Source organism: Anser cygnoides, chromosome 5, assembly GCF_040182565.1.
Source record: "Anser cygnoides isolate HZ-2024a breed goose chromosome 5, Taihu_goose_T2T_genome, whole genome shotgun sequence".
Lineage (NCBI taxonomy): Eukaryota > Metazoa > Chordata > Aves > Anseriformes > Anatidae > Anser > Anser cygnoides.
The window spans coordinates 52251097-52276672 of NC_089877.1; the positions used below are offsets into that span (position 1 = coordinate 52251097).

At 38.1% G+C, this 25576-nt stretch overlaps 1 protein-coding gene across 2 annotated transcripts in view; it reads left to right on the forward strand.

The window, feature by feature from the left end:
* The first annotated feature begins 3281 nt into the window (after window positions 1-3281).
* Window positions 3282-25576, forward strand: part of VRK1 (VRK serine/threonine kinase 1) — a 33515-nt gene continuing 11220 nt past the window's right edge. Inside the window, exons 1-11 of one of the 2 annotated variants that reach the window (XM_048070444.2) lie at window positions 3282-3381; window positions 8205-8366; window positions 9921-9976; window positions 14516-14585; window positions 14983-15070; window positions 16474-16582; window positions 16725-16817; window positions 17800-17932; window positions 19195-19315; window positions 20330-20388; window positions 21543-21721. In XM_048070444.2, coding sequence (XP_047926401.2) covers window positions 8210-8366; window positions 9921-9976; window positions 14516-14585; window positions 14983-15070; window positions 16474-16582; window positions 16725-16817; window positions 17800-17932; window positions 19195-19315; window positions 20330-20388; window positions 21543-21721 — 1065 coding nt within the window. In that variant the 5' untranslated portion in view covers window positions 3282-3381; window positions 8205-8209. Of the gene's footprint in view, window positions 3382-3661; window positions 3683-8204; window positions 8367-9920; window positions 9977-14515; window positions 14586-14982; window positions 15071-16473; window positions 16583-16724; window positions 16818-17799; window positions 17933-19194; window positions 19316-20329; window positions 20389-21542; window positions 21722-25576 lie in introns of those variants that run through there. The other variant, XM_013181480.3, reaches the window with a different exon arrangement.

Sequence of the window (25576 nt, forward strand, 5' to 3'; positions counted from 1 at the left end):
AATGCAATGTAATATAATAAAGTGAAATATAAATATATAAAGCTGACATCCTCATTTATTTTCTGTGAAAGGAAACCCCAAGGAGATTGCTAGAGAAAGTAACAAATATATGGTAAGTGATTCTTTATTTTTCCCACCACACAAATACATTTTCAAAAAGTAAGGAAAAAGATGGTTTTTTTTTTTTTTCTTTTTTTTTTCTATTTTCAAGCAACAGAGTTAATGCTGCAGTTGTTCAAAAATCTGCTGTGGAAAACCTGCAATAGCCTCGTGATCTTGGGAGCAATGGTGACGTCTTTAAGCAGCGGGAAATATGGAACTGCAGATAGGGAGTAATTATACAAGGTCTTGCAAAGCATGGAGCTCTGCCTGTTTGCACCAAAAGAGGGTTTAAAAATATATAACCTCATTCTTCCTTGCATTTTGCTAGTGACTAGTCACCATAAGAAACCACTATTTGATCAGTAAGTCTATTGCTAAGGGTAAGCTCACCTCATTCAAGAGATCTCTATCCTCTGAGCTACAAAGGATTATAAATAATAAGTTTATAGATTTCTGATTTCTTATTTAGATAGCATGCAGTGAGAACACCACTACTATTTAGCAGAGAAGTGTTTGGAGGTATGCTAATGACCACAAGAAAATTTCAAACCTCCATAATGTGCTTTAATCACCAGCTGGAGATCAAAAGCCACCATGTGATTTTATACAGCATGGGCAGCTTCCAGAACTGCCTTACATGGAAGCAGATCAATGGTAAAATTGGTAGATACAGCAAAGCTTTTGCAGTAAAAGCGTTTTATGTATCTTGTTCAAAGCATTTAAGTGCCTTTTAGATCACTGATTGAACCATAGACATTATAAAGTGGAACCTTTTAATACCAAAATAAATTTGCAGAGTAAAATTCCATTATAGGAAGAAGCATTGCACTGCAACAGGATAGATAATAATTCTTTCACATGTAATGGGATATATGAAATGTTTGATGATAAACAGAAGTTCTTTGTGTCGCTATAGTTAGACTGCCTGTACTGTTGTTTGTCTGCAGATGAATGTATCTACAGTGTAGGATATCCAGCGTTCCCCAGATAAAACGTGTGCATACCTATAAATATAACTTTTAACTAAGATGGGTGAAGACACTTCCAAGACAGTCTGGGTGTTTATTTTTAAGTAGAAAAAAACTGCCTGCGCATATGAGTTTTGGATCTTGACCAAAGAAAACATACAAACCCTGTAGAAACTCATACAAGTCCTATAATTTGGATTAATTTAATGTGCTTCAAACAAGCTCTTGCTTTAGAAGCTTCAAATTATTTAAAATGATTCCCTTTAACAGCTTCAAATCATGCCTGTTAGCATCAGAAAACTGCAGGAAAAAGTGAAATTTCCAAGTGATCTGGCTCTGTAGCATTTCTTCCACACTGTTTTCATTAATGCCTCTAATACTCCATCTCTTTTTCATGAAATTAATAGGTACTCTGTAGAGTTTGGACCTCTTCCTCCCTATCTTCCATTCCTCTATTTACCTATTCAGCTACTTAACGTGAGGAATGAACACAGAAGATATTTTCAAAGAACTGCAAGATCTTAAAAGACCATTCCTCCCTCTGCATCTTAATTTTGAATTTAATATGTTTTGAATAGTACAATTAATAATGACCTTGTGATTTGTAATACAGAATTAGGAGTCCAGAAATCCATTTCTTACTCAGGCATTGAATACAAATTTCCTTTGTTACATCAAGCTAAACAAACTCTAGTCAGCATCTCTGTGTTTGTTTCTTCATTTGTTTTAAGGGCGAAATAGCTATTTGCTGAAGTGATTCTTTATTAAGTTCTTTAAGGACTTGATTCTATTTTAAAATGATATTCTACCTTCCTTTGGTGAGAAGAGCTGAAGTGTCAGCCCTATCTCATGTGGAATTTTTTAGACAGAAATGTAATATCTTTACTGAACAGATCAGTTTTCTCATCAAATTGGTTGAATATTCAAAATTATAGTTGATTCTCTCTGGGTTCTGAAGGAATTCATAAACAAAAATGTAAGGTCCTATCTAAGCAAATACAAAAATTAGTCCAACTTGTAAAGACAACTGGAAAGATCTTAAATGTGTCAAAAAATTATTTGTGGCTACCTTTTAATAGCATTCTGTACAATAGAGTTTTTTACTGCTCTCCTAAAATATACCAGAGCTGTGAGGTTACCGGGCAGATCATCTCTAATTTCTCTTGGAATATGTATTAATGGGTGAACAAAGACAACTCTGCGGCGCCGTACTGCTATTCTTAGGGAACGGTGGCCATCCTTTTAAAGGTTGATAGAAGCACATTAAAGGAAAGAAAATACACCTTTCATTTAATTTGTATACATTGTCCCACTACGGAAAATAATATGAAATGTGAATGAGAGGGGAAAAAAAGGGAAAAAAAAAAAGTTGTTTGAAGTTGTTTGCATTTTTGCCCAGCGTCAGTACAGTCACGCCACAGGGTACCAGTTGGATATGATTGGAAGTGTAACTTTGTGCTCTGTGGTGGACGTGAGATGAAGTGGCTGAGTCAGGATCTGTTTCTTGGGACTTGGTGGTGCCACTGTTTGAAAGAATCGTAGAATCACAGAGTGGTTTGGGTTGGAAGGGACCTCAAGCATCACCCAGTTCCACCCCCCTGCCATGGGCAGGGACGCCTCCCACCAGCCCAGGTTGCCCAAAGCCCCATCCAGCCTGGCCTTGAGCACCTCCAGGGATGGGGCACCCACAGCTCCTCTGGGCAACCTGTGCCAGGGCTTCACCGCCCTCTGAAACCCTTTGTTTCTTCTCAGACATTTTGTGGCCTCTAACCTCAGTTTTTTAGCAAGACTTTTTGGGTTTAATGCTTCGTAGTTTGACTCAGACCTGAGAGAAGTAGACAGGGGCAGGGACAAAGGGGGCAGGAGTGTTTCTGGGGGGTTTGTGAGGCGTTTGGGTGAGGGCAGAGCATGGGGATCGCTGGTGTGGGTCCTTCATGGCCTCGGCACCAACCACCGAGGCCTGAGGGAGAACTGCTGCGCCACCTGGTCCCCCACACCCCACGGCCTGTGTCCCACCATGTCTCCCGGCCAAGGACACCTCCATCGGCCTGCCCAACCCCTCCCTGACGCGCTTCGTTTTACAACCGCGCCGCTTTCAAACAAAACCCCCAAACTCGGTGGCTTTCCGAACTACATTTCCCATCATGCCCTAGAGCCCCAGGCGGGGCGGGCGAGGCGGGAGCGCGGCGGCCAATGGGCGAGGCCGATGGTGGGAGGTGGGCGCCGCGGCGGGGCGGGCCGCCGGCGGGCAGTGCGGGAATTTCGGACGGGGAGGCGGCGGCGGCGGCGGCCGGGCCGGGGCGCGGAGGAGGTACTGGCGGCCGCCGCGGCCCGGGCGGGCCCTTTTTTCCTTTTGTTTTATTTTCTTTTTTTTCCCGGGGACGCTATTTCGGCCTTGCGGGAGACGCCTCGGGCGGCGGGGCCTGGCCGCGGCCCTTCCAGCAGGGGCTCGGCGCCCAGCGGCGGCGGGCAGGGGCTGAGGCGCGGCGCGGAGGGCCCGGTGCGGCCTGCAGGCCTCGTGGCCCCCTGTCCGGGGCTGCTCCCGAGTAAACCTGGGTTACTGCCGTTGTCAGAAGGCCGCTGCCGCCTTCTCCGGAGGAATGAACTGTTGGGTAAATTCCCAGGGGTAATCCCCCAGCTAGGTGGGGTTCCTGATGAATTTCAGAGCTGGTAATTTTATACAGTATGCCAAGCTGGTAGGCAGCCTCAAAGTTGGGTCACTTTCACGTGCGTGGATGTTTACTGTTGGTTTGGAGGTGATTTGGAGTGACAGAGGCACCTTATGAAGGGCTCCGTGTTCTTCATTGCAAGAACTATCTGAAGGCGCAGCATTTTGAGGAGAACCTGACCTTCTCTTCTGTTCAGAAGAAGAAAATGTATCTGCTGAGGACACTTGAGAATTAGTTAGCAGCACAGCAGTTCCCCTTGTAAATGACTGCCTCCTTTCTCTGAGAACTGTGTTCTGAAGTTAGAAGGAAAAAAAAAGAAAGTTGTGTTGGTGTGCTTTTAAAAAGCAAAACCAAAAGCCCCACAAAACAACATATAAAGTTTAGATTGCCTAGCATGATGCAATCGTGATGAAGAACTTCTAATAAATTATGGTCTAACAATACGCTTATTCATTTCGTATTAAAAAAATAATCTGTTTCTTACAAAAAGAACTGTAAGACCTCATTTTCCATATTATTTGTTAGCTGTCAATCTCTGGGAGCTGAGATTATAGCAGTACTCAAAAATGTGAGAAGATAGTAGTGAGCAAAGACTTTCTTGCATATACCGGACACACGAATTGTGGCTGGTCCATGTACCCCTTGGTATTGCAAGTCACTGCTGCTTCAGGTACGTTTTTATGTGTTCCTTCCTGTGAAGCAGTCCTGCAGCGCTCAGAAGTTTTCAGGTGTCGTGTTCTTTCTCTCCTGCTCCCTGAGTGAAAACATTCCTTTTGTTTCTGCTCGTCTTTATTTCCTTTTTTTCAGGCAGAGCTAGGTGTGTTGCTGTGACTGATGAGCAGTATTAATGATGCGCAGACTTCAGGTCTTGCCAGGCCTACGTGTTCATGAAAAGGAGCACAGGTCAGCAACGTGCCTTGTCAGCGCTGAGAACGAGAATAGGTCCTACTGAGATAAACAACCATGAAAACGACAATTTCCAGAGAATAAAAGGAGAAGATCAGAAAGAAACCAGTCAGACTTGTCACGCAGCAGAAATGCGTCCTTCAAAATAAATTTGATTTATATTAATTACAAAGTTTTATTGAGAACGGATGCCACCGCCAGTTGAGAAGTGGCTATTCATATTTATTCTAAGAGTTCAAGTGTAGCTAGAGTAGCAAGCGTTGCAGACACATTTGTAAAGATAACACTACTAATGGAACTATTGATGCAAAATTGTCTGCATATCTCAAGTACGGTTTATTCAGTTTCTTCCAAGATGTTTTATTAGGTAGAAGAAGGAGAAATAGCCTTTGTGCTACTAAGAGGCTTTCAGAGAGAGTTTAGACAAATAGGCTTCTGTTATTCATACTTGTTAGAAGCAAGATCTTTGTTTTGCACATACTGTGACCACATAAAATGCTGCTGTTTACAATCATGCACCTTGAAAATTGTTCTTGTCAGATACCTTAGCTAAGTAGGGTCAGATCTATTTGCTACTTGAATGGTAGTATGGTACTTGACACGGGTGGCACTCTCTTCCCAAGGACTTCAGCATGGCTGCAGGCACTAATGAATTGAGCTTCACAATACCTGTGAGATAGAAGGTATTTCCATTTACTGATGGGGAAAGGTAATTGAGATGCAGGAAAGGTAAAGGTGATTTCTCTTAATGAAATTTTAAGGTGATTTTAGGGAAAAGTAGATGACTGTATTCCAGCTGTTGAAAGTACAGTAGGCAGTTCTGCATCACGTTTGCTGGTTCGTACGTTTCCTGACAAACCTCTCGTGTTTGCTGCTTTGTGAGGAACGCACGGAATGATACAATTTGCACTAAAATGTCATCATCTCGTTTTTTCATTATTTCTGTTGTTATTTTCAATTTTGTACTTGCACGTCGAAAGTTCTTGCAGCCTCCAGGTATTTCTGCTTTCAATCAATAGACGATCTGTGAATGGGTTTACGCACATACAAGTGAAAGCATGTGTGGCCATTGCTTAAATATTTCTAGGGATAACAGCTTTTTTGCAATAGACTCTGTGCTTAGCGTTGTGCATGCTGCCCATTGAAAGCGATCAGTGTTTGGCACCTATGGCCTACTGATAGTTTGACCAACTTGTAAGTAGGCACGCTGCCATCTTAACAGATGGACATGAATATAGGCAGCCAGGAAACCATGTATGTGTATCTAGTGTAGTTGGAAGGGCAGGGTTCCCAGCTGGGGACGTTCAAACTTATGTCCATTTTGAAATTTTGCTTTTATGGATGAAGGGAAGACATTGTTAAATTTGTTTTAAACTAAATACCTTCAGGCATATAATTATTAACCACATTGAATGATAACGCCAAAAAAAAGGGAAGCACCAGCTCCTTTTATACTCTTGTGGACCTATTTTAAGTAAACTTAATTCCCTTTCAAGCGAATCTATTATCAACAGACTTGCTGTGAATGTCAAAGATGTGAAATGTATCAATCGTTTTGGTTCACTGCCTTGCTAGCTTTATTGAAAAAGAGGTTGCAAGTTGTACTTTTACCGGACAGAGGATCAGGCCCTCCCAAGTCTCGCAGGGATGACGTGCAGTAACTCAGAGGTCAAGCTGCAGTCTCTCCAGTCCTCTTCATGTCTCTGAAATTGTTCTTAGCTTGAGACCTGTTTGCTTACTTCCTATAGTTTTGTACTCATTAGAAAATGACAGTGAATGCAATCTTGTCCCACATCTGAGTCCGTTAGGCAACACTGCGGCTTTTTGCACTCTGTTTTTTCTTAAGTGAGTCAGTCTTTGAGTTCCAAACTTTTTTTTATTTTCCCATTACCACTTTCTGAAGGCTTCGGTCAGCCCTCTGTGTTAATGTCTTTCTTCTTCCTGAAGCTGGGTGTCCTGAGAAGCTGCTTAGAAGTCTGCTCTGATCTTGCTGGCCTGCTCTTCTGAGCAGTATCAACATGTTGCCATTCCTTCCTACCTGTGTCTGCTCCTCCGGGTGCTTTGACACCATCGCATTCCCATTGGTATGGTCCTAGCTGAGATTGCATCTGGTGCTTGGCCATGTTGTTTTTCTTCTGCAGAAAGTCTAGGGGAAGAATCTTCCTCTAAGACAGTACAGTGAGTATCACCTTGAAGATTAAAGAAAAAAAGAGATAGGGTGTAAGTTAGCCTTAAATTTTGAGTGTAGAATGTCACAGTTACATCTTGACTACAGGGGGAAGGTTACTTTACCAAAGTAATTGGAAATATGGGAAAGTGATGCAGAATTAAAACATCCTGTTTTGTGATACCGAGGAGGTGTGTGCCGTGTAGGTCCTTCAGAGGACCGTAAGAACTAAAAAAAGAAAACTGATGTTAAGTAACTGCACTTAGGGTTATTGTACTGAACAGCTAGACTAATGAGGAAAAGAGATTTTGCTGTCCGGAAGCTTCCTGAATTGTGTATTAATATTCTTTTCCGCTTACATAAGCAAAATAAAATACTAATCCCAACAGTCAGAACTTTATCTTTTATAAAATAACTGTGTGTGTTTGTATGCCTTTCATCTCCATAAGGTGGTGGGAAAGATCACGTCTGTGTAAAAGCACTCATGAAGGTCTTTCATGCAAGTAGAGCTAGTGCATACCTTGCCTTACAGCCACATCTTCAGTAGGTTCTTTTACTGAATCAAAGCATGGCTCTGTAAAAATCCCAAACATGTATTTGCTCACAGAGAAGGCTGTTCTAGAAATCCTGCTTGTCTGGGACCTGAGGCTGGGAGGTGGCAGCAACAGTACTTTTACATCTCTGATTTCCAGATACGTAGCTGCGTGCTGTTTTCTTGGTGATCTGCTAAGTGCTGTCCTGTGACCAATAAGCAGACACTCACTTCTGTTGCTTGCAGTTGTACAGAAAAATAATTAGCAATTAGTTCTCTATTTTTCTGGTATTTTTTACAGCTAAGAGGAATCCATGAGAAATGTTGAGATTACTGGTGGTGGTGGTTTTTCCTTTTTGGTGTAACCATTAATACCTTTCTGTATTATCACTGAAGACTTGGACTCTCTGGTATTTCTTCACTAAGCAAATTAAACCCCAGGAGAACTGATGAGCTGTGTTTCATTAGTTTACTTTTTCTAAGTTTAGAGTTGTGATTGGGTGTGATTGATTTCGTACAATAGATTCTGAGATTTTTCTAGCATGTGTTCTGCAAAGTCTCCTCATAGATTTCTCTTGTGAAGATTTTTGCTGTTTGATTTTTCCGATGCCTGGAAAAATTAGTTATTTTTTGTTTATAATTCACGCCAATAAAATTACTTGCTGTATTTCTTTTAAACGATCTTTGTAGTACCAAATTAAACAATCTATCCTTACGTGGAAATCTGTCAGAAGGAAAAACAAGGGTAAAACACTGGCATGTGAAGTAGCAAGGCAATAATTCTCGTCATCATGTAACCCGTGTTTTTTTTTTTTTTCCCCTATTTTTCCTTTCCTTTTCTCCCTTCCTATCCTCTCCAGTGAAAATGCCATATATTAAGAAGACGTCTGGAAAAAGAGCCCCTGCAAAAAGGAAGCTTGCTGAAGTGTTTGCTCTAGGGGAGGTTCTAACAGATACATCGAAAAAAGAATGGAAATTGGGTGTCCCTATAGGGCAAGGAGGCTTTGGACGCCTGTACCTTGGTAAGTCTGGTTATCTTTGGTAGTACTTTAAAATGGAGAGTGAGAAGTTTATCCTTGTTCAAAACAATGACAAATTGACACAGAGTATCTTTAGCAGATGTTTTTGACTACAATCAGAGCTTGGTTCATGTTCTTGGAAAAAATTGGCAAGAGTGGACACATGGTCATTGTAAGCACCGGGTTGTGCAAGGTGTTCCAGTAGCAGTCAAAGTGGTGGCTCATTCATTCTTCTTATCCAGGATCTTTATTTCTTTTCAGCAGTGAAAGGATGGTCTAATATTTGTTTAAATGAGATTTTTGGTCTGGCTGAAAGAAAGGATTTTTACGTGAGTGTCCTTATTTCACAAATTCTGAACTGGAACTGCCTAAGCACATTGTATGGAGACAACTGATCAGCCGATGTGTTGGCTATTTTTGACTCTGTGCTGATTTTGACTTCCTTATTGCATTGTGAATTTCTGACAGAAGTCGTATACTTCATCATGTAACCAACGTTTGGAACAGATTGCAATCTTGGACCTTAACAGTTTAAGGCATCGCCACAAACCTTGTCTTGCAATGCTCTTTTATTGAATTCAGAGAGAACTTCTTTTGGTGAATACTGTTCCCTATTTAGTATCTGTTTTGTGCAGATGAACAGAGGTCTTGAGGATACCTCAGGGAATCAAAAAACTTGTTTTGTTCTTAGTTATTTTCCAAACAAGTTTGAAGGGATGAAATATAAGGTGACTGTGTTAACAAGGTTTTCGTTTTCTGTGCACTTACATCCTTCCTCTTTGTGATGAGGTTGGATTGAATTCACACTGATTAAAAAAAATAAAATTAATAATCTGTCTTGGTTTCTAAACGAACAGAGTGCAGTGTAAGTGGATTAAGAAGGAAACGGGACCAATGGGTGGCTTCTTGCCAACCCTCTACTTACTCAGCCTTGCACATTGAGCTAAAAATTCACAGAGACTGGAGTTCCAGCTCTCTGAAGTTGTCTAGTTCTTGTGTTAGCAAAGCTTGCATTGTTCAAGCCCAAACCTGCCCTCTGTTTGCTTACTCATGATTTGCACAAAGCTGCACACCTGACTCCTGTGCTTGGTCCTTGCCTAACTTGATGTCCTTTATACCAGTGGTAATTTTTTGTGGTAATTTTCAACAGCTTGGTACCAAGAGAAAATCATTTTTGGATAAGTGACGTGACAAAAAAATAGAGAAATAGAGAGAATGTTGTTCTCATGTTCATATCCACAACTCTGTGTTCATCACAGTCCTAGAAAATGAAGGAAGTGCTGTTGACTGAGGAAAAAGCTTTTGAATAATAGAAAAAGAAGAGCTTTCAGTAGTAAACTGCCTGTTCTCCTGAAATAGAAGGGAGAATGTGGACCATGTCCATACAGAGTAGTTTTGTCATATATAGTAGTTCTCTTACCAAACCCTAAGATACTAATACAGGCTTCTGCTTCATTAATTGCACTGTCATTTGGTTGTCCATCCTGCATAGCAAATACGTGTATGTTATGTGACGGTTTCCTCTCATACTACTAATAAACTCTTCCTTTTTAACAGCTGATGGTAATTCTTCAAAGTCGATTGGCAGTGATGCACCTTATGTTGTAAAAGTGGTAAGACAGCATTTGAATCTTACTTCACAAATTGAAAATGTTTGTTCTAGAGTAGTATGTGTAATTTCAAACATCTTCTGGCTGAAAATAATGTAGTTTTAGTGTTTTGTTGAAGTGTGCTTTGTTTAAGTCTAACATTGAAAAGCATGGTGATGCAGAGGAACTCTGAGATTTGGGATTCTTGTGTTTGAGGGTGGATAGTGGAACATCAGCAGAGTTGAAAAAGGTTCCTGAAATGGATCAGATTCTGTTTCATTACAAAATTTTTTGTAATTTTATTGTAAGTAGCCCAAGTACAAAAAAAAAAAAAAAAAAGATCTAGGTAGCTTTGGACAATTTCTGTGATTCAAGAGTGAGTCTGTGTGAACTGCTGCTCACCATTGGATGTTGGTAAGCTGACAGATGGCTCGGGAGTAGAAACAGCAAAACTTTGATTCCCAAGGGCCCCACAGATATAAAGTCCTTTAAATGTTTTATCATAAAATACACACACATTCTAATTTCTAGTGAATTAAAATGGCATTGATGCATAATTTTTTAACCTCAGGATTAGGTAGAAGAAAAAGCACTGTTGGTAGCTCAACTTTTTTAGCTCACTGAAGTAAATCAGCAAGTTCTTTTTATTAGTTGAAGTTTTCTTCTGTTCTAATATTAAACTAAAAAAAAATATTTAACTTTGTTTGGCTTTATATATTTAACTTAGGAAAGAACATTGAAGTATTTTTTCTTAAATTTTGCTGGATTATTTTTTATAGATCCCGCTATTATATATGGTTCCCTGGTAAAATCATAGTAAGAGAAAATGGGAATATAGCAGTAGACATAGTAGATCCAGACCCTTCGTTATCTTGGTATGGTTTGTGGTCTGTGACAAAAGCAGATATCAGGAAATTCTACAGGTACTTCTCGATGTGAAAAGTTACTTCTTCAGCACAGGTCGGAAGTTTCATCTTTTCAATATCACTATGTGGTTTAAGAAATAAATGCTTTACTGTAATATCTGGCCATTTATGCAAATACGTTAATACTCCTAACGTTTTTCTCCCAAACTAAAAGATCAGGTTAATTTAGAATAAAATGCATTTTAGTTAGTATGTGCCTTTATTCTTGATGGCTATGTATGCTGGCCAAAGGGAGATTCGACAGATTTTACAGTGCTGTTTTTGATACTGTTAAAGCGCCCCAAGATGCTGTTGGTGATGACCCTCTTTCTGAAATGCCAGTTGCTTAAAAAAAGCACTGCTTACAAAGCAAATATCAAACTACCATGCTTTCAACATCCGTGTAGTGCTGCTGTAGGTGTTGGGCAGGAATTCCACATGGCCTAGGAGCCCCAGCCTGCGTCCTGCTCCTGCATGCCCAGCTGTGCTGTCCAGGGCAGGGAGCGTCCGTTCTGCAGGAGCCGTGCCCTGTTCCAAAGGCAAGGAGCAGACACCTCAGTTAACCGCAGTGCTTTGCCTCCTAATGCCAGCCTCCTGCTGAGTCAGGACAGTTGGAACTGGCCAGGAAGTACAGAGCCTTGCAGTTTTCATGGAGGAATGCAGTTTGACTTGATTGGAAAATCGTCAGATACTCATTATTTTACACTGTGCAAACCCGTGCACCTGCTTTTCTTCCCTCTGCTTTGGGCTCTGATTATAAGAAGAGTTGTCATAACTTTTGGGCTTATTTTATGCTGCATTCACTTTGTTGCAGCAATTCGTAAATACCCCCAGTTCTAATCCCCCCCGATGACCACTCACTTTTAATTTGTCTTTTATAATTTTGCATTTATGGCAGTAAAGAGTAGCCCAGTCCTTGGCTGCCCTCACAAATGAACGATAACATATTATGCCTCCACAGTCTAGTAAAGCACAACTACAGATAAGGGCCTATTTTCAGATGCCTGGGTGATTCCTAGTTGATCCAAAGCAAAGTGGTTAACAGCTTTGAACAATTATTAGCGTTTAACAAAATATGTGCTTCTATAGTAATGTTCTTCAAATTAAGCTATTAAAGTGGGATGGAAATTGGCTTAGTCTTTGACATATCCACGTAGTATTGATGCCTGAGCAGTACGAAATGAATCAGAGCTTTTATGAAAAAAGAAATGCTTTTTAAACATGTGGACCTTTCAGGTGTCATTGTTCAGGAGTGGATGTAGAGTTTAATAACACTTCATTAAGTTGCTGACTGAAAAAGATCGGAATTCTTAAAATATTACCTGAAGAAACTTGTTGGGTTTTGACATGTGTTCTGTAATCTCTTCTCTTCTATCTTTTCTAATTAGACTTCAATTTCAGTTTTGCGAAGTGTGTGTCTGGAATGACTCTGAGCATGAAGTTGGAGAACTTTGTGTTCGGAGTCCTTCTGGATTTAATGTGTTATGAGATGACAAGTACAGCAAATAGCGGACATCATTATGTGAGCCTTTTTAACTCAGCACATGCACTCCTTTCTCTCTATGTAGAGTTAATGATATTATGGGAAAACAGCAACACAGCATGAATTTCTGTTTTGTGGTTAAATTATTTCTTCATCCCCGAGAAGTATGAAAACATAGCAGATCTTCAGCGTTTGTTCTGACTAGAGAAAGATTTTTTTCAGCTCTGAGGCATATTTTTTTTGATAATTTATTTAAAGATAAATATTTTAAGAATTTTTAACACAGTTTTTCACTGCATTTTAGTAACAATAACATTCTACAAATGTATGTAAATTGAATCAAAATCATATGTAGACTTTATGTTCTAATTAAGTTGGAGTGTTACTGGAGTATGCTACACAGAAACAAGCAAATAGGTCAGATAACATACGTCCAAGATGACTGCAGTAAAAGACTTCAACTGTTTAACCCTTCTTCTCCATGTATATAACCTATATATCACCAATTTATTGTCAGTAGTGGAGATAGGAAGTATGTGAAGGTAGTTATGCATGTTCCAAAGTTTCTTTGCATAGATCAGGTGGTCTGTTTTTTTTTTTTTTTTTCAGGTTCATTGCTCAGGTCTAGAGCTTGGTTGCACAGAGGGGCCAGAAAACGGTTGTCTTGGCTCCACTGTTTATCAGGGCAATGGTGCTGGAGAATGTGAGGTGGAGATGGGCTTGTTAATAGTCTCCAGGCCTACGACTGGTGCCCAAGCTGGTATCTGGTCTCATTCTGACTGGTTTTCCTACTCTACCTGTAAACCAATAAATCACATGTACATTAAAGGCCATGTTCGTCAGTGTGTTTGATCTCTTTGCATTGCTTTGTCAGCATCAGACAGCAGTAAACCTCTATTCACTGTGGTGCCGTCTGACATTTAACAGGTTTCTGGATCACTGCATCCACATTTAAAAGTTACAATTAAAACCATTTAAGATCAATGTTATATATCTTGGAAATCTGCTAATATCATGTGATTGTATTTCTCTGGTTTTTCTTGACAGTAAATATATACCTTATTTTGTTGTTTCCTTAAATTGTAGGATATTCCGGAAAGGGGAATTTTCATTGAGAATGAATGAGTTTGGATGTATTTGAGTAACCAGACTAAAATCATAGAATCACAGAATGGCTTGGGTTGGAAGGGACCTTAAATATTATCTAGTTCCAACCCCCTGCCACAGTCAGGGACACCTCCCACCAGACCAGGTTGCTCAAAGCCCCATCCAACCTGGCCTTGAACACCTCCAGGGATGGGGCATCCACAACCTCTCAGGGCAGCCTGTTCCAGTGCCTCACCTCCCTCTGAGTGAAGTAGAAAATAAGTTGCTGAAACGTATCTCAAAATCAATTGCTTAAAATTGCAAGAGTTGAAGTCACTTTTTCTTTTCTGCACAAACTTCTGGAAATGTACAGTGAAGGTACTCATCCACCTGCAATTCTTGCAGTATTTCAAAGCTTTGGTGTTTTCAAACCAATTTCTCTTGCGGTTTGCTTGTACTATGTAGCTGACCATAGCTTTGTCCAAAGAAACTGGAACTGAAATACATTATGTTATCTTAAACTCAAGGTAGACACTTAAGTCAAAATTACTGTAGTTCTTTAGTTAGGGAGAAATTGTGAAATCCTCTGTAATTTTTACCTTGATCAACTAATGTGTGAAAGGAACAAAATACCTTATATTCAGTAAGAATTTAACTTTTGGTGAGATTTTTCCATCCTGTCATTTCAGGTGTTATTTTAGGCTCATTAATGGCTATTGCAACTGTGGCAATCCAACTTTAATTTGGAAAATCTGAGATAATAATGTTGTTTAATGTTCTTTGTTAAACTATTGCTGCCAATTATTGGTAATATTTCTATACATCTCAGTTAATTTGCTATTCTTTATTCTCCCTTGTTACGGGAATAGGTTATTTGATACTCTTAATGATAAGAAATTTATAATAAAAATAAGTTTTTAGAGCCAATCTTATTTTATAAAAAGAACACAGTATTGAATTTATCAGCACTTGCAGAGTATTTGAGGAAGAATGTGCTTTTATAGGGTGGATGTTTTTTTTTTTTGGAGCTTTTAGTAATTATTAGGCACTAACACAGCAGTTTTTAACTAATTTTAAATTGTCTTAAAGGAACCCAGCCAGAATGGACCTCTTTTTACTGAGTTAAAGTTCTACATGCGAGCTGCTAAGCCAGATGAAAGTAAGCAGTCTATTAAAATGTTTTTAATGAACTACAAACATTTAGGATAATAGAGCCTACAGGTATAATGTCGATCTTAAAGAGAATCTTTTTAGATAATTTTCAAAATTATTTTTAAAGAATTAAGAACATACAGACATATAGAGTCATTCAGACATACAGTAAAACTAGGCGTTTTGGTAATGTGTTCATTATCTTTGTGTTGATGACATTGTCTAAATTGAAACTTTAGTTGTATCTCTGTCCCTATAAATGATGCATCATTAATTTTCCAGTATAATTGGCATACTAGTTTCCATAGACGAAGCAGCTCACATGTAAGTGATGGGTAGATCACTTTTCTATGTAAATCTTCACCAATGCAAATTCATGAACTTATCTTTATTTGTATTCTCAGTTCAGAAGTGGACTAAGTCCCATAAACTGAAATATTTAGGTGTACCAAGATACTGGGGTTCTGGCTTGCATGAAAGAAGTGGAAACAGGTGAATATATCTCTTGTTAGCATATACTGGGATTTATTTAATTCCAACCACTGTCCCTTTTAACCTAATTTAATTTCTAAAGATGTATTTTCACTTATCTTCATATTAGTTTTGTTACAAAAGTTCAAGTTCATAACAGGTGATGTATAAAGAATAGACAAATAGACACATTTTATCTGTATCCTGTTTGTTACTCGTTTGTGTCTCATTAAAGATGTACTTTTCATTTGTCTGGAATATTGCTGGAAACAACAATATTGTGTATGTGGTAGAAGCTTTCTTCTAATAAAGTTAACTTTTAATTTATATGTCCTCGACTAATATGACTACCTTTAAAGTTTTTCCTTTTTCATTCCTCTGGCATTGTGTGTACTTAAGAGTATTTTCACTCACATATATGAGGGACTTACTACTCTCCCTAAATCTATTTGATTTTCCGTAGGGAGACTTACTCACAGACTTTATATGTGAGCTAGACTAATTCCTAGTCTCTTGTTCAAATGTGTCTCAAGTTTAGTAATAGTTTTTACTATTCTTGTGTGTCACAGAGGGTTTTTGTTACTTGGTATTGAATAGTGCGCCTATTTATTAAACAGTCCTGGTTTCCTAGTGGACCTTCCTTTCATAGCTGTGCTGCAAAGTTTTACTGTTTCTCTGGCAGATTCTAGTAGGTCTGGCTTTTTTGTCTGGACCGCTTCATGGGCCAGTTGGTATGTATGGCCTAATCTGCCAGAAATATTGTTTCAGTAGGTCCTTAGATTTAAAATTAATCTCACATAAAAACAACATTAATTTTAAAAGGCAAAAGTAAATGTAACAAAGTATATTTTTCTAAGTAAACTTGTATTCACGGTTTAATATATGAAACACTTTCATATAGCTGCTATGAACTTCTACAATAGTAGAACAGATTTGGCCATAGTGATGAATGTCAGAACACCTTTGGCAAGTGAGGTTTTTGTTTTTAATAGTAGGCTAAAAGAAAAGTTGCAATAGATTTTGAGAAACTAACTCTTTAAAGTAACAATGTTAAGTTACTTTGTCGTTTATAAAGCTAAAAATGTATTTCTATAAGCAATTGATTCTGGGTTTTACCTAGAATGAATGGCAATACATTTTTTTTTTCTGTGGGTATGGTACTGCATAAACAGCCAGGCATAAGGAACAGTTCCACTTATGGACAAATTTTCAACTTGCTCATGTAGAAAAGTTCACTGTTGATATAGAACCTTATAAAAAGAGTTTCCTATATAGTTGTTTTCTGTGTACCTGCAGTGTATATTTTCAGAGAAATGTTTTCATTCAGTAATTTGTACAATTAACACATAGATTAAAATACTTTGCTAAGTACAATTCAGTAACTTTGCTAGTTTTTTTTTGTTGTTGTTTTCCCTTGGATTTAGCTATCGGTTTATGATAATGGATCGATTTGGCAGAGATCTTCAGAAGGTGTTTGAAGAGAATGCAAAGCGATTTCCCCATAAAACTGTACTTCAACTAGGCCTGAGAATAGTAAGTTTAAAATATATACATACCTTTACAATCTGGCTTTCTCACATAACTCTTTCAGTTAAATCCCACTTTTGTGCTGAATACAGGTCCTCTGCTGGGTGGAACTGGGTACTGCATTTATGTAACTGTTTTGTTTTGTTAGCTTGATATTCTGGAATACATCCATGAGCATGAATACGTGCATGGAGACATCAAGGCCTCAAACCTTCTTCTGGGTTACAAGAACCCTAATCAGGTATTTCTGATGCATTTTATTCCTCATGTTTTAAACCTTCTGTTTGACAACACACGGAAGTGCTTTGAACCTGTGAAATCTAGCAGAAGCTCATTTTTAAGAATGTATATAGTAACATTATTTCTGCTTGACATTTATATCTAGTTAATATTCTATGATTTTTTTTATGCAATTTGCTGGACAGTTATCAAATTGACTATTTGCCCTAAATAATATTCTAGAGAAGCTCTCAAGATTAAAAAAAATTGACTCTCAAATAGGTATTTGCAGGTGGAAGCTTAAAATTATATAGCACACCAGTGAATTATGTTTGCCTGTCTGCATTGTTACTTCATTCTTTTGTTCAAGAAATCCATCAGATAAGTGTTCTGTTACTTGGAAAAAATGGTCTTTAAAGTGTTTATTGTTCCACTTGATTTACGGAAGTCTTTCATTTGTCTGCATTTTTAACTCTCTTTGCTATTCAAAAAATGTATATTAGAGTTTCAGAATTGTGTATGTATTCTTGCCAAAATGTTTTGGCTCATGAAGTAAGTAAAATAATGTCAGTTCTCTTAAAGTAACTGTGGTGTTAGTGAGGGGTAATAGTATATAGTAGTCAGCGTATTCAAATGGGACAGCTGACTTTAAAGAAGGTAGGGCAATAAGTGTATTTATAACTCCGCACGTTAAGATGTGGTAGGATTTTTTTTTCTTGCTTTTCATCTTGCTGGTAATAACTGACAGTTTTGCTGTATTTGTCCTCTGCATCGGCAAGAAATGACTTTCAGATCAGACTGCTATATGGAAAACAGTAAAGCCTAATACATTGTTTTCAAATCATGTGTACTAATCTCAGTGAAGCAAGGATCATTTAAATTAAAAAAAATCACAGTTTTTGAGTCTTTTTAAGAACTGAGAATGATTGGGAGTTACATTTATTATTTGTGTATTTCTGTATTTATAGTTCTTTAACCTTGGAATTCTTTGTGGCAATTACTAGGTGTACTTGGTGGATTATGGACTTGCTTACCGGTACTGTCCTGAAGGAGTTCACAAAGTATATAAAGAAGATCCTAAAAGGTGTCATGATGGAACTATTGAATATACCAGTATTGATGCACACAAGGGTGTGGGTAAGGATGTAAAACTTTGTTCTCAGCAATAGACATTTGTGCCTCCTTTTTAAAATAAATCCTAAAGATGTTGTTTGCTGCATTGTATGTTAACAACCAGGTAACCAGGTTTCTGAATCTATAATTTTTTTTTTCCTCTATGGACTATGCTGGCATTTTTCTTCTTCTAAATTTACTAACTTTGATACTCTGTTTTTAATGCAACTTTCTTAAATAGGTTTCCTTAATTTACAAAGACCATTAAGATGTTTAGTGTATTACTTTTTATTAACTAGGTAGAAATGGAACAGTACTTATGAGATCTCGATAGACTAACAGGCCCTATTTTCAGGAGTAATAGTTTCTTCTATCAATGTGAACATTGTTCCTTCACGTTTGGCAAAGATACACAATGTTCTTGTTTATAGATTAATTTTTATATGATGATTGAACAAAGCTTTTGTTATGAAATATTAATAATTATGCTTATAGTCACCGAACATCAAAAGGCAAGAAGTAAGAAAATGTTGAACATTAAAAAGCAGATCTGTGGATATAAATTGTGGACCTATAGTGAACACCAATTTTATTTGCTTTATTCTTAAATTTTGTTTTATTAGCATAAAAGTGTGTCTTGCAAAAATGTCAGTTTTTGGAAGTTATTTACTTCAGGAGGAACTGTTGCACATGTGCTTAAAACTGAATGTAAACAAAGGTGACTTGATTTGCTCATTTATCCTTTTAAAGTGTAATCTGTGATCAATGTATGTGTTGTTTATTTTCTTTTTGGCAAGATTTAGGAATCTGATGTATTTTTATCCTCTGTTAGGTTTTCAGGTCACATAAAATATTTCAGCATTGTGAAGTAATTATTTCAGGAGCTGTGTTTCAGCACTATTACCTTTTTATAGAAAAGGGGAAGTAAAAACTGTTTTGAACAGAAAGTCAGTCACTTCAGTAACTTGATCAAATTTTTTTTCCACAATCTGAGTACTTAAAAAGCTTCCCAAATTGGGATAACTGCAGCATGTCATTTTCTTGAATAGAAGAAAGAGACTGGTAAAGGACTTGAAAAATGAAGTTATCCTTCCAGTTACAGGAACAGTATTTTTTCCTTCCTTGCTTTCATGCTTAAAATAAATAAAGAACAGATAGAGTAGTATTTCATTGCTAGCATTGGCTTTCTATTGTTTTAACACACATAAAAAATTTAACTGTAGTTTAACTGTGGTTTTTTTAGCTACTGTTACAGTTTTTTTTTTAATCTCTGTGTACATATTTAGCACCATCGAGACGCGGTGATCTGGAGATCTTGGGTTACTGTATGATTCATTGGCTTAGTGGCCATCTACCATGGGAGGATAATTTGAAAGATCCAAATTTTGTCAGAGACTCAAAAATCAGGTGAGAAACTACTTGTTTTCTTTCTCTTTTGAAATAAAAAACAGAAATGAAAATGTCTTAGTGTGGAAATGCTTTGTACTTTTAGTACGTTTCGTTTTGGTCACGAGGGTATTGTTTTTTATACACCCCAGTTTCTCTTCATTGTGTATCACATGTCCTTGGCGTGTAATTAAATTCTACTTGTACTGTTACGCTTTTGTCGTCTTTTGCATGTTAGATGCTGGTTTATCCACCAGTACTATTGCTTTACAATACTGCCATGCAAATACCATAAAGCATTCTTATCAGTATGCAGGTAACCATTAGTTGGGCTTTACAAAAAGAGAACTGAAGCACAGAGTATGAGTAGCCTTAATAGCATCATACTCTGAAGCTGGCGGCAGAAATGAGACCTAAAGGTAGATCTTCGACATCTTTGGGCATCATTCCAGCTAGAGGGCTGCTATTGTGGATTATTTTTATTTCTCCCTTACTTTGTCACCTTCCACTCAAGCCTTTCACCAGATATTTAGAATGGATAAGGTTGTCCCAGCACAGCAGTTTCTGCCTCGTTAACAAGTATTTGTTATCTTGTTTCCTGGTCTACTTTTAACATTTCTGCTTCTATCAGTGTTAGCAATGTTTTTTTGTCCCACCCTCCCTTTCCAGTTATTGCTTTGGCACGGAATCTGCTCTGAATAAGTCAGCTAGAGAGAGTCCTCCAGCAGGAGGAGTTACGGGCACTGGTATGTGAGGTTTTAAAGTCAAACAGTTGTTTTCTCATGGTCTTCTACTTGCTGGCTTTTATAAGAATCAAAAACTGATGAACAAAAAGTTACATGTTTCAGATAGCACTTACCAGGTTCTCAAACCTCCTGTACTCCTGAAAATAGAGGTAGTCTTACCAAATAGTCATACCAAAAGTTTGTCTCGTAGTGTTTCCTGTCTCTGACAGTAACCTAAGTCAAGTACTTAGGAATTGTCAGAATAGGGCAAGATTTGAAACTTGAAAGAAACAATAGTTTTGTTTTTCAGATGTAGAGATAACATTTCGGATTTGATGGACAAATGCTTTCCTGGGAAAAATAAACCAGGTAAGAGGAGCCATTTTAAATTATAGTGCTTTGATTTGTACCACTTGGTAGGCATTCTTTATTATTTTTAATGAATTTTTTTCTTTAAAAATAAAATATAAAAAAAATTAATGTTTGGTTGCCATCACTGAATTGTAGAAAGCTTTGACAAGTAGAAGCTCTGAAATCCCTCCTTACATTGGGTGTTTTGAGCATGTACAGGGGAAGGCTATTCTACTCTGTATTCAATTAAGAACAAGTGAATTAAGTTGCTGCAAAAGATGAGGAGTCATCAGATTGTCAGCAGCATTTTCTTCCTGGGAGGTGTGTGTCAGGCATTTGTACTCCAATCTGTTGCTGCTTTTAAGACCTCTACTGAAGTCTGTAACCTTTACTTTTCTCAGCAGTGAGAGTGGCACTGATTACCTTGTTGAATAGTAGCAGTTTACCCTTCATTTTGGCTGAAGTTATATGAACTGCAGTGACTGTGCTGCTTCTGACAGTATTACATATTTGCAAGCGTGCAAGTGTAAGCTAATTTTTACAACTGAGCTTTAGAAATTTAAAATATAAAGTAATGCAAACTTGAAGTCTAGAGTGTTTCTGTTCATCATTGGTGATGTGTTGAGTAGATGTTATTTTAAAAGCTGACTCTACTAGAAATCTACTTTCTTGGGATTTCAAACTTAAATGTTTAATTATTTCCAGCTACTTCTGGTGGTCAGTAGAGGGTTGCCTCTGTCAAGTGTGACTTGTCTGGTTTTCAGTAGTAAAATTTGTTTTGTGTATTTTTATATATGTTTCAGTCTTAAACTGATGAAATTCCTAGATGACATTGAGTTTCCTGTTCAACATGTTAAAATACAGACATAAGAAGTATCGTATAAATAAGCATTCATTGGTGAAGATTGGACTATTACATTTTTTACAACTGACTGTTTTCTTCATTGCAGTAAACGTATAAAAAAACCAGTGATGCTGTCATCACTGGGTAATGAACCTTGGTATAATTTTTTTTAAATGTGTTGTGATAAAGTGATAATTATGAGTTTATAGATAACGTTTTCAAAAAAATAGCATAAGTAATGCACACATAATTTCTGACTCTTTTGTGGTAAAAGTGAATGATTAAAATGTTTTCATATAGAAATTAATTGGAGGTACCATTTTTTTAGATGAACTTGGCAAATACATGGAAAAGGTGAAGCTGCTGAGCTATGAAGAGAAACCTGCTTATCAGCATTTCCGAGAAATACTTCTGCAGGGTCTTAAGTCTATTGGGCAAAAAGATGATGGAGTACTTGACTTTGGTTTGTCTGAGAATGGAGACTTGCAAACAAATCCCAGGCAAAAGGTTTTTTCTCTAAATATTTGTCAACTTTTAATGCTTTTTTTTTTGAGCTAAATGAAAGAGTTAAAGTGGTATTGGAAGTAGCTGTCATAAATGTATCAAGAAAGAAATAAGCAAATAGCAAAATGTTTATTTAAGTCCTACTCATACACATCATTTCCATAATTTAACACTAATTGTTATGAAAAGCTAATAAAGAATTATGTTTATAGGTGTACTTTTATAACAGAATATCCAATATCTTGGATAATGGAATGTGTATGTGTAGTTGTAATGACGTTTGAACAGATGAACATTTTGTTAATAGACTTTTTTTCCTTAAGTTGGTAAAACTCTCCAGATGGGTCAAAATACATGTAAGGTAAAATAAGTCTAGTTTTCCTTTTCACAGGATGATAGAATGATTTGGGTTGTAAGGGACCTTACAGATAATCTAGTTTCAACCCCCCTGCCATGGCAGAGACACCTTCCACTAGACCAGGTTACTCAAAGCCCCATCCAAGCTGGCCTTGGAACACTTCAAGACAAGGATGGGGTCATCCACAGGTTTTCAGGTGCTGTTCCACTGTCTCAGCACCCCTGTGGTAAAGACTTTCTACCTTATATCTAATCTAAATCTACACTCTTTCAGTTTAAAACCATTACCTCGTGTCCTATCACTGCATGCTGTTATAAAAAGTCTCTCTCCATCTTATAAGCCCCCTTTAAATACTGGGAGGCAGTGGCCTCCCTGGAGCCTTTTCTTCTCCAGCCTGAACATCCCCAACCTCTCTTCATAGGAGAGGTGCTCCAGCCCTCATGGCCCTCCTATGGACCAGCTCCAACAGGTCTATGTCCTTCTTGTGCTGGGGGCCCCAGACCTGGATGCAGTGCTCCAGGTGGGGCCTCACAAGAGCAGAGTAGAGGGGGAGAATCGCCTCCCTCGACCTGCTGGCTATGCCACTTTTGATGCAGCCCAGGATACAGTTGGCTTTCTGGGCTGCGAGTGCATGTTGCTGGCTAATGCCTAATTTTTCATCCACCAGTACCCCCAAGTTCTTTTCTGCAGGGTTTCTCTCAATCCATTCATCCCTCAACCCCAAACATCAGTACAGACTGCCTCAGCCCAGGTGCAGGACCTTGCACTTGGCTTTGTCGGAACTTCACGATATTAGCTTCCTTTCCAAAACCAGTTCAAAGTTAGTTTTAAATATACATCTTTATGCCATGTATTTGGTACTGGAATGCACATATTGTATTCGCAGTGACCTAGTATGTTATTTATGAACCCTAATTATAATGGTAGACTGGGGGTATTTTATTCCTTGTATTTAAAAAGCCTTTAAACTCTAGATTTGGACTTCCATTTGAATACAGCCTAAGAACTTCTTATGTTTTAGGAAAATAGTATGCAAAAACAGTTTATAATAAGAATAAAAAATGGGCAAGCAGTTGAACAATAAATATTATTCCTGTACTTCAACCTGCATTTATTACTTGTGCACTTGCATTTGTTAATAACAGGTGGGCAGTTTATTGGTTCCTCTAGCATGAACCAGGGAACCGAGAATTACAATACAGGATAATATTGCAAGAATTCTGCCTGCTTACTGACATCAGAAAAAGGTTGTAGGTTCTTAAAGTCTTCTAAGGATATATCTATCTCCAGCCTTCCTTGCTTCATTTTGCCCAGTAAATAGTACTTTGGCTAAGACTCCGTGGCCCTGGTATTTATAGTAGTATTTTCTGCCAAATCGAGTGTAAAGATCTGTCCAAAAGGAGAGTTTATTAGCATAAATTCTTCTGTTCCCCCTGTGGATCGACATGGCTCGAGACCTGTGTTTTGGAAAAAAAATAAATAAATCTGTTTGTAATGGTTGGCTGGCTTCTTTGCTGAGTAAGTTGGCCTGCTGCAGAGCCAGCAGCTGTGACCTTTAATGTCCTTGTCCCGCAGAGATGGCTGGTGCACGTTTCCAGTGGAATAGAACTTCAAAAATCGTATTTACATAGCCAATATCAGTCAAGACCATTCTCAAAGGGTGTTATAATACTTGTGCATAGGTTCTTATGTGTAGCATCAATTAATGTTTTTACACTTAGCCCTTCCCCCCCCCCCCCCCCCCCCCCCCCTTAAGAAGCACATGCACGGTCAGCTTGCTCAGTCATCACAAATGCATCCAATTACTTAGGCAAAACAAAGGATGTTGCTGGCCCTTTTGAAAAAGTGTGTTCAGCTTTCCAATTAATATTGCGGTGGACTTTGTACTAGCGACTTCGTGGTAGCTACTGCTAGGTTGTCCATACGGAATAAGATTGTTTGCTTGAAGTCAGGTTAACACAGTCTGCTTGCTTTTGACAAAATACCAGGTCAAAGGACTCTTGCTTCTGCGTTGGATTTTCTAGCCCTTGGAACCGTGGTGGTGATGGGCTAGATTAGGCAAATAGATTGCACTGGTCGTCCTTCCAAGGATGTATCTTGCACCTCCCTTCAAGCATGAATAGAAAGAGGGTTTTCAGCAGGATGCCTCCCTGCTCAGAATATATGTTTGGGAGTGCTGTCAGGGTGTCTTCCAGGGGGTATCATGCATTAATGAGAGGCCAGGAGAACTGGAAGACAAGATCTGCCAGCTGAGAGGGAGCTGGACTACAGAAATGCTGAACATTTAGATATGTAGAGGAAGAAAGGAAAAACTTAAGTATTTTCAATTAGCATATTATTTTGAGCAGTGGCAAGAAGCTTAACTTGACAACTGCTTGAAAAGTAAGCTCTCTTGAAGTTCCAAACTATCAGAACAAACTGCTTTCTGTAAGGTAATATACCAGTGATCAGTAGCATCTTGCCTCTGAAAGCCAGTATATTCTAGCACATGCTAAATTTCTTTTGGCATGCTTGATGTTTAATTTAGAAAAGAAAAACGGAGTCTGGCATCCATCCTTAAGAAGACGTTAACCTCTACTGTAGAGTATGTGGCATTTTGGTAGTACTGACTTTTCAGTTCTGGCAGGACTTAAGACACCTACTCATCAATTCCTTTGGGGCAATCTTCCGTAATATTGTCTAAAAAGCATTATTTGGTGTTCTGAAGTTATGGTATTTCATAACTAGAATAGAATTTTTACCTTCTGTCTAAATTGTTACAACGTAGGATTCTCTTGTGCAGTCAGCTTGTATGGCTAATTGAGCCACGATGTGCACTAAAGGTTGCGTATAAGCATGGTTGGTCTGGAATCTCAGACATTTTCCAGTATATGGGTATCTGGCTAAAACTCACAGATGCCTGCTATATTAAAAGTTAACATTTTATTTTCTGTATCATGACTCAAGTTTCCCCAGATGTATAAGTAAATGAAACACAGTCCACAGTTGTGCTGGAGATTTTTTTTACTTCTGTAAAATACATGCATGTCGGTTCATGTGTGTGGTATTTTATAATAGTTCTAGCTGAACAAGAAGCTAACAATACCATGTGTTGAAGGAGGTATCTGGAACTCTTGACTAAATTATTTAGGGCAAGAACCACATCTTACTTTTGTTTAGTGCTTAAGAGTCACTAGGAAATACTGGGAGCCAACTAAATTGTAAAATACGTTTTTTTAGTGATTTGTAGTTCCTTCTAACGTTCAGCATCAGATGCGCAGGTGTTGCTTTTGTCAGATGAATGCTGTCTGATTTCTATTGCTATGTAATTCACCTGCATCAAGATTAAGAAACCATTTTTATTAAATAAGCTTGGAAACAAGATAAATGTATTTTGCTTTTGTGTAGCATGTATCGGATATCTGTTTTTCTGATGAGCGTTTAAAATGTTTTCTAGTACAATTGGGAGGAATGCATTATCTCTCGTATAAAAGCAGTACTGCGCTGAAATAGTCCTCCTT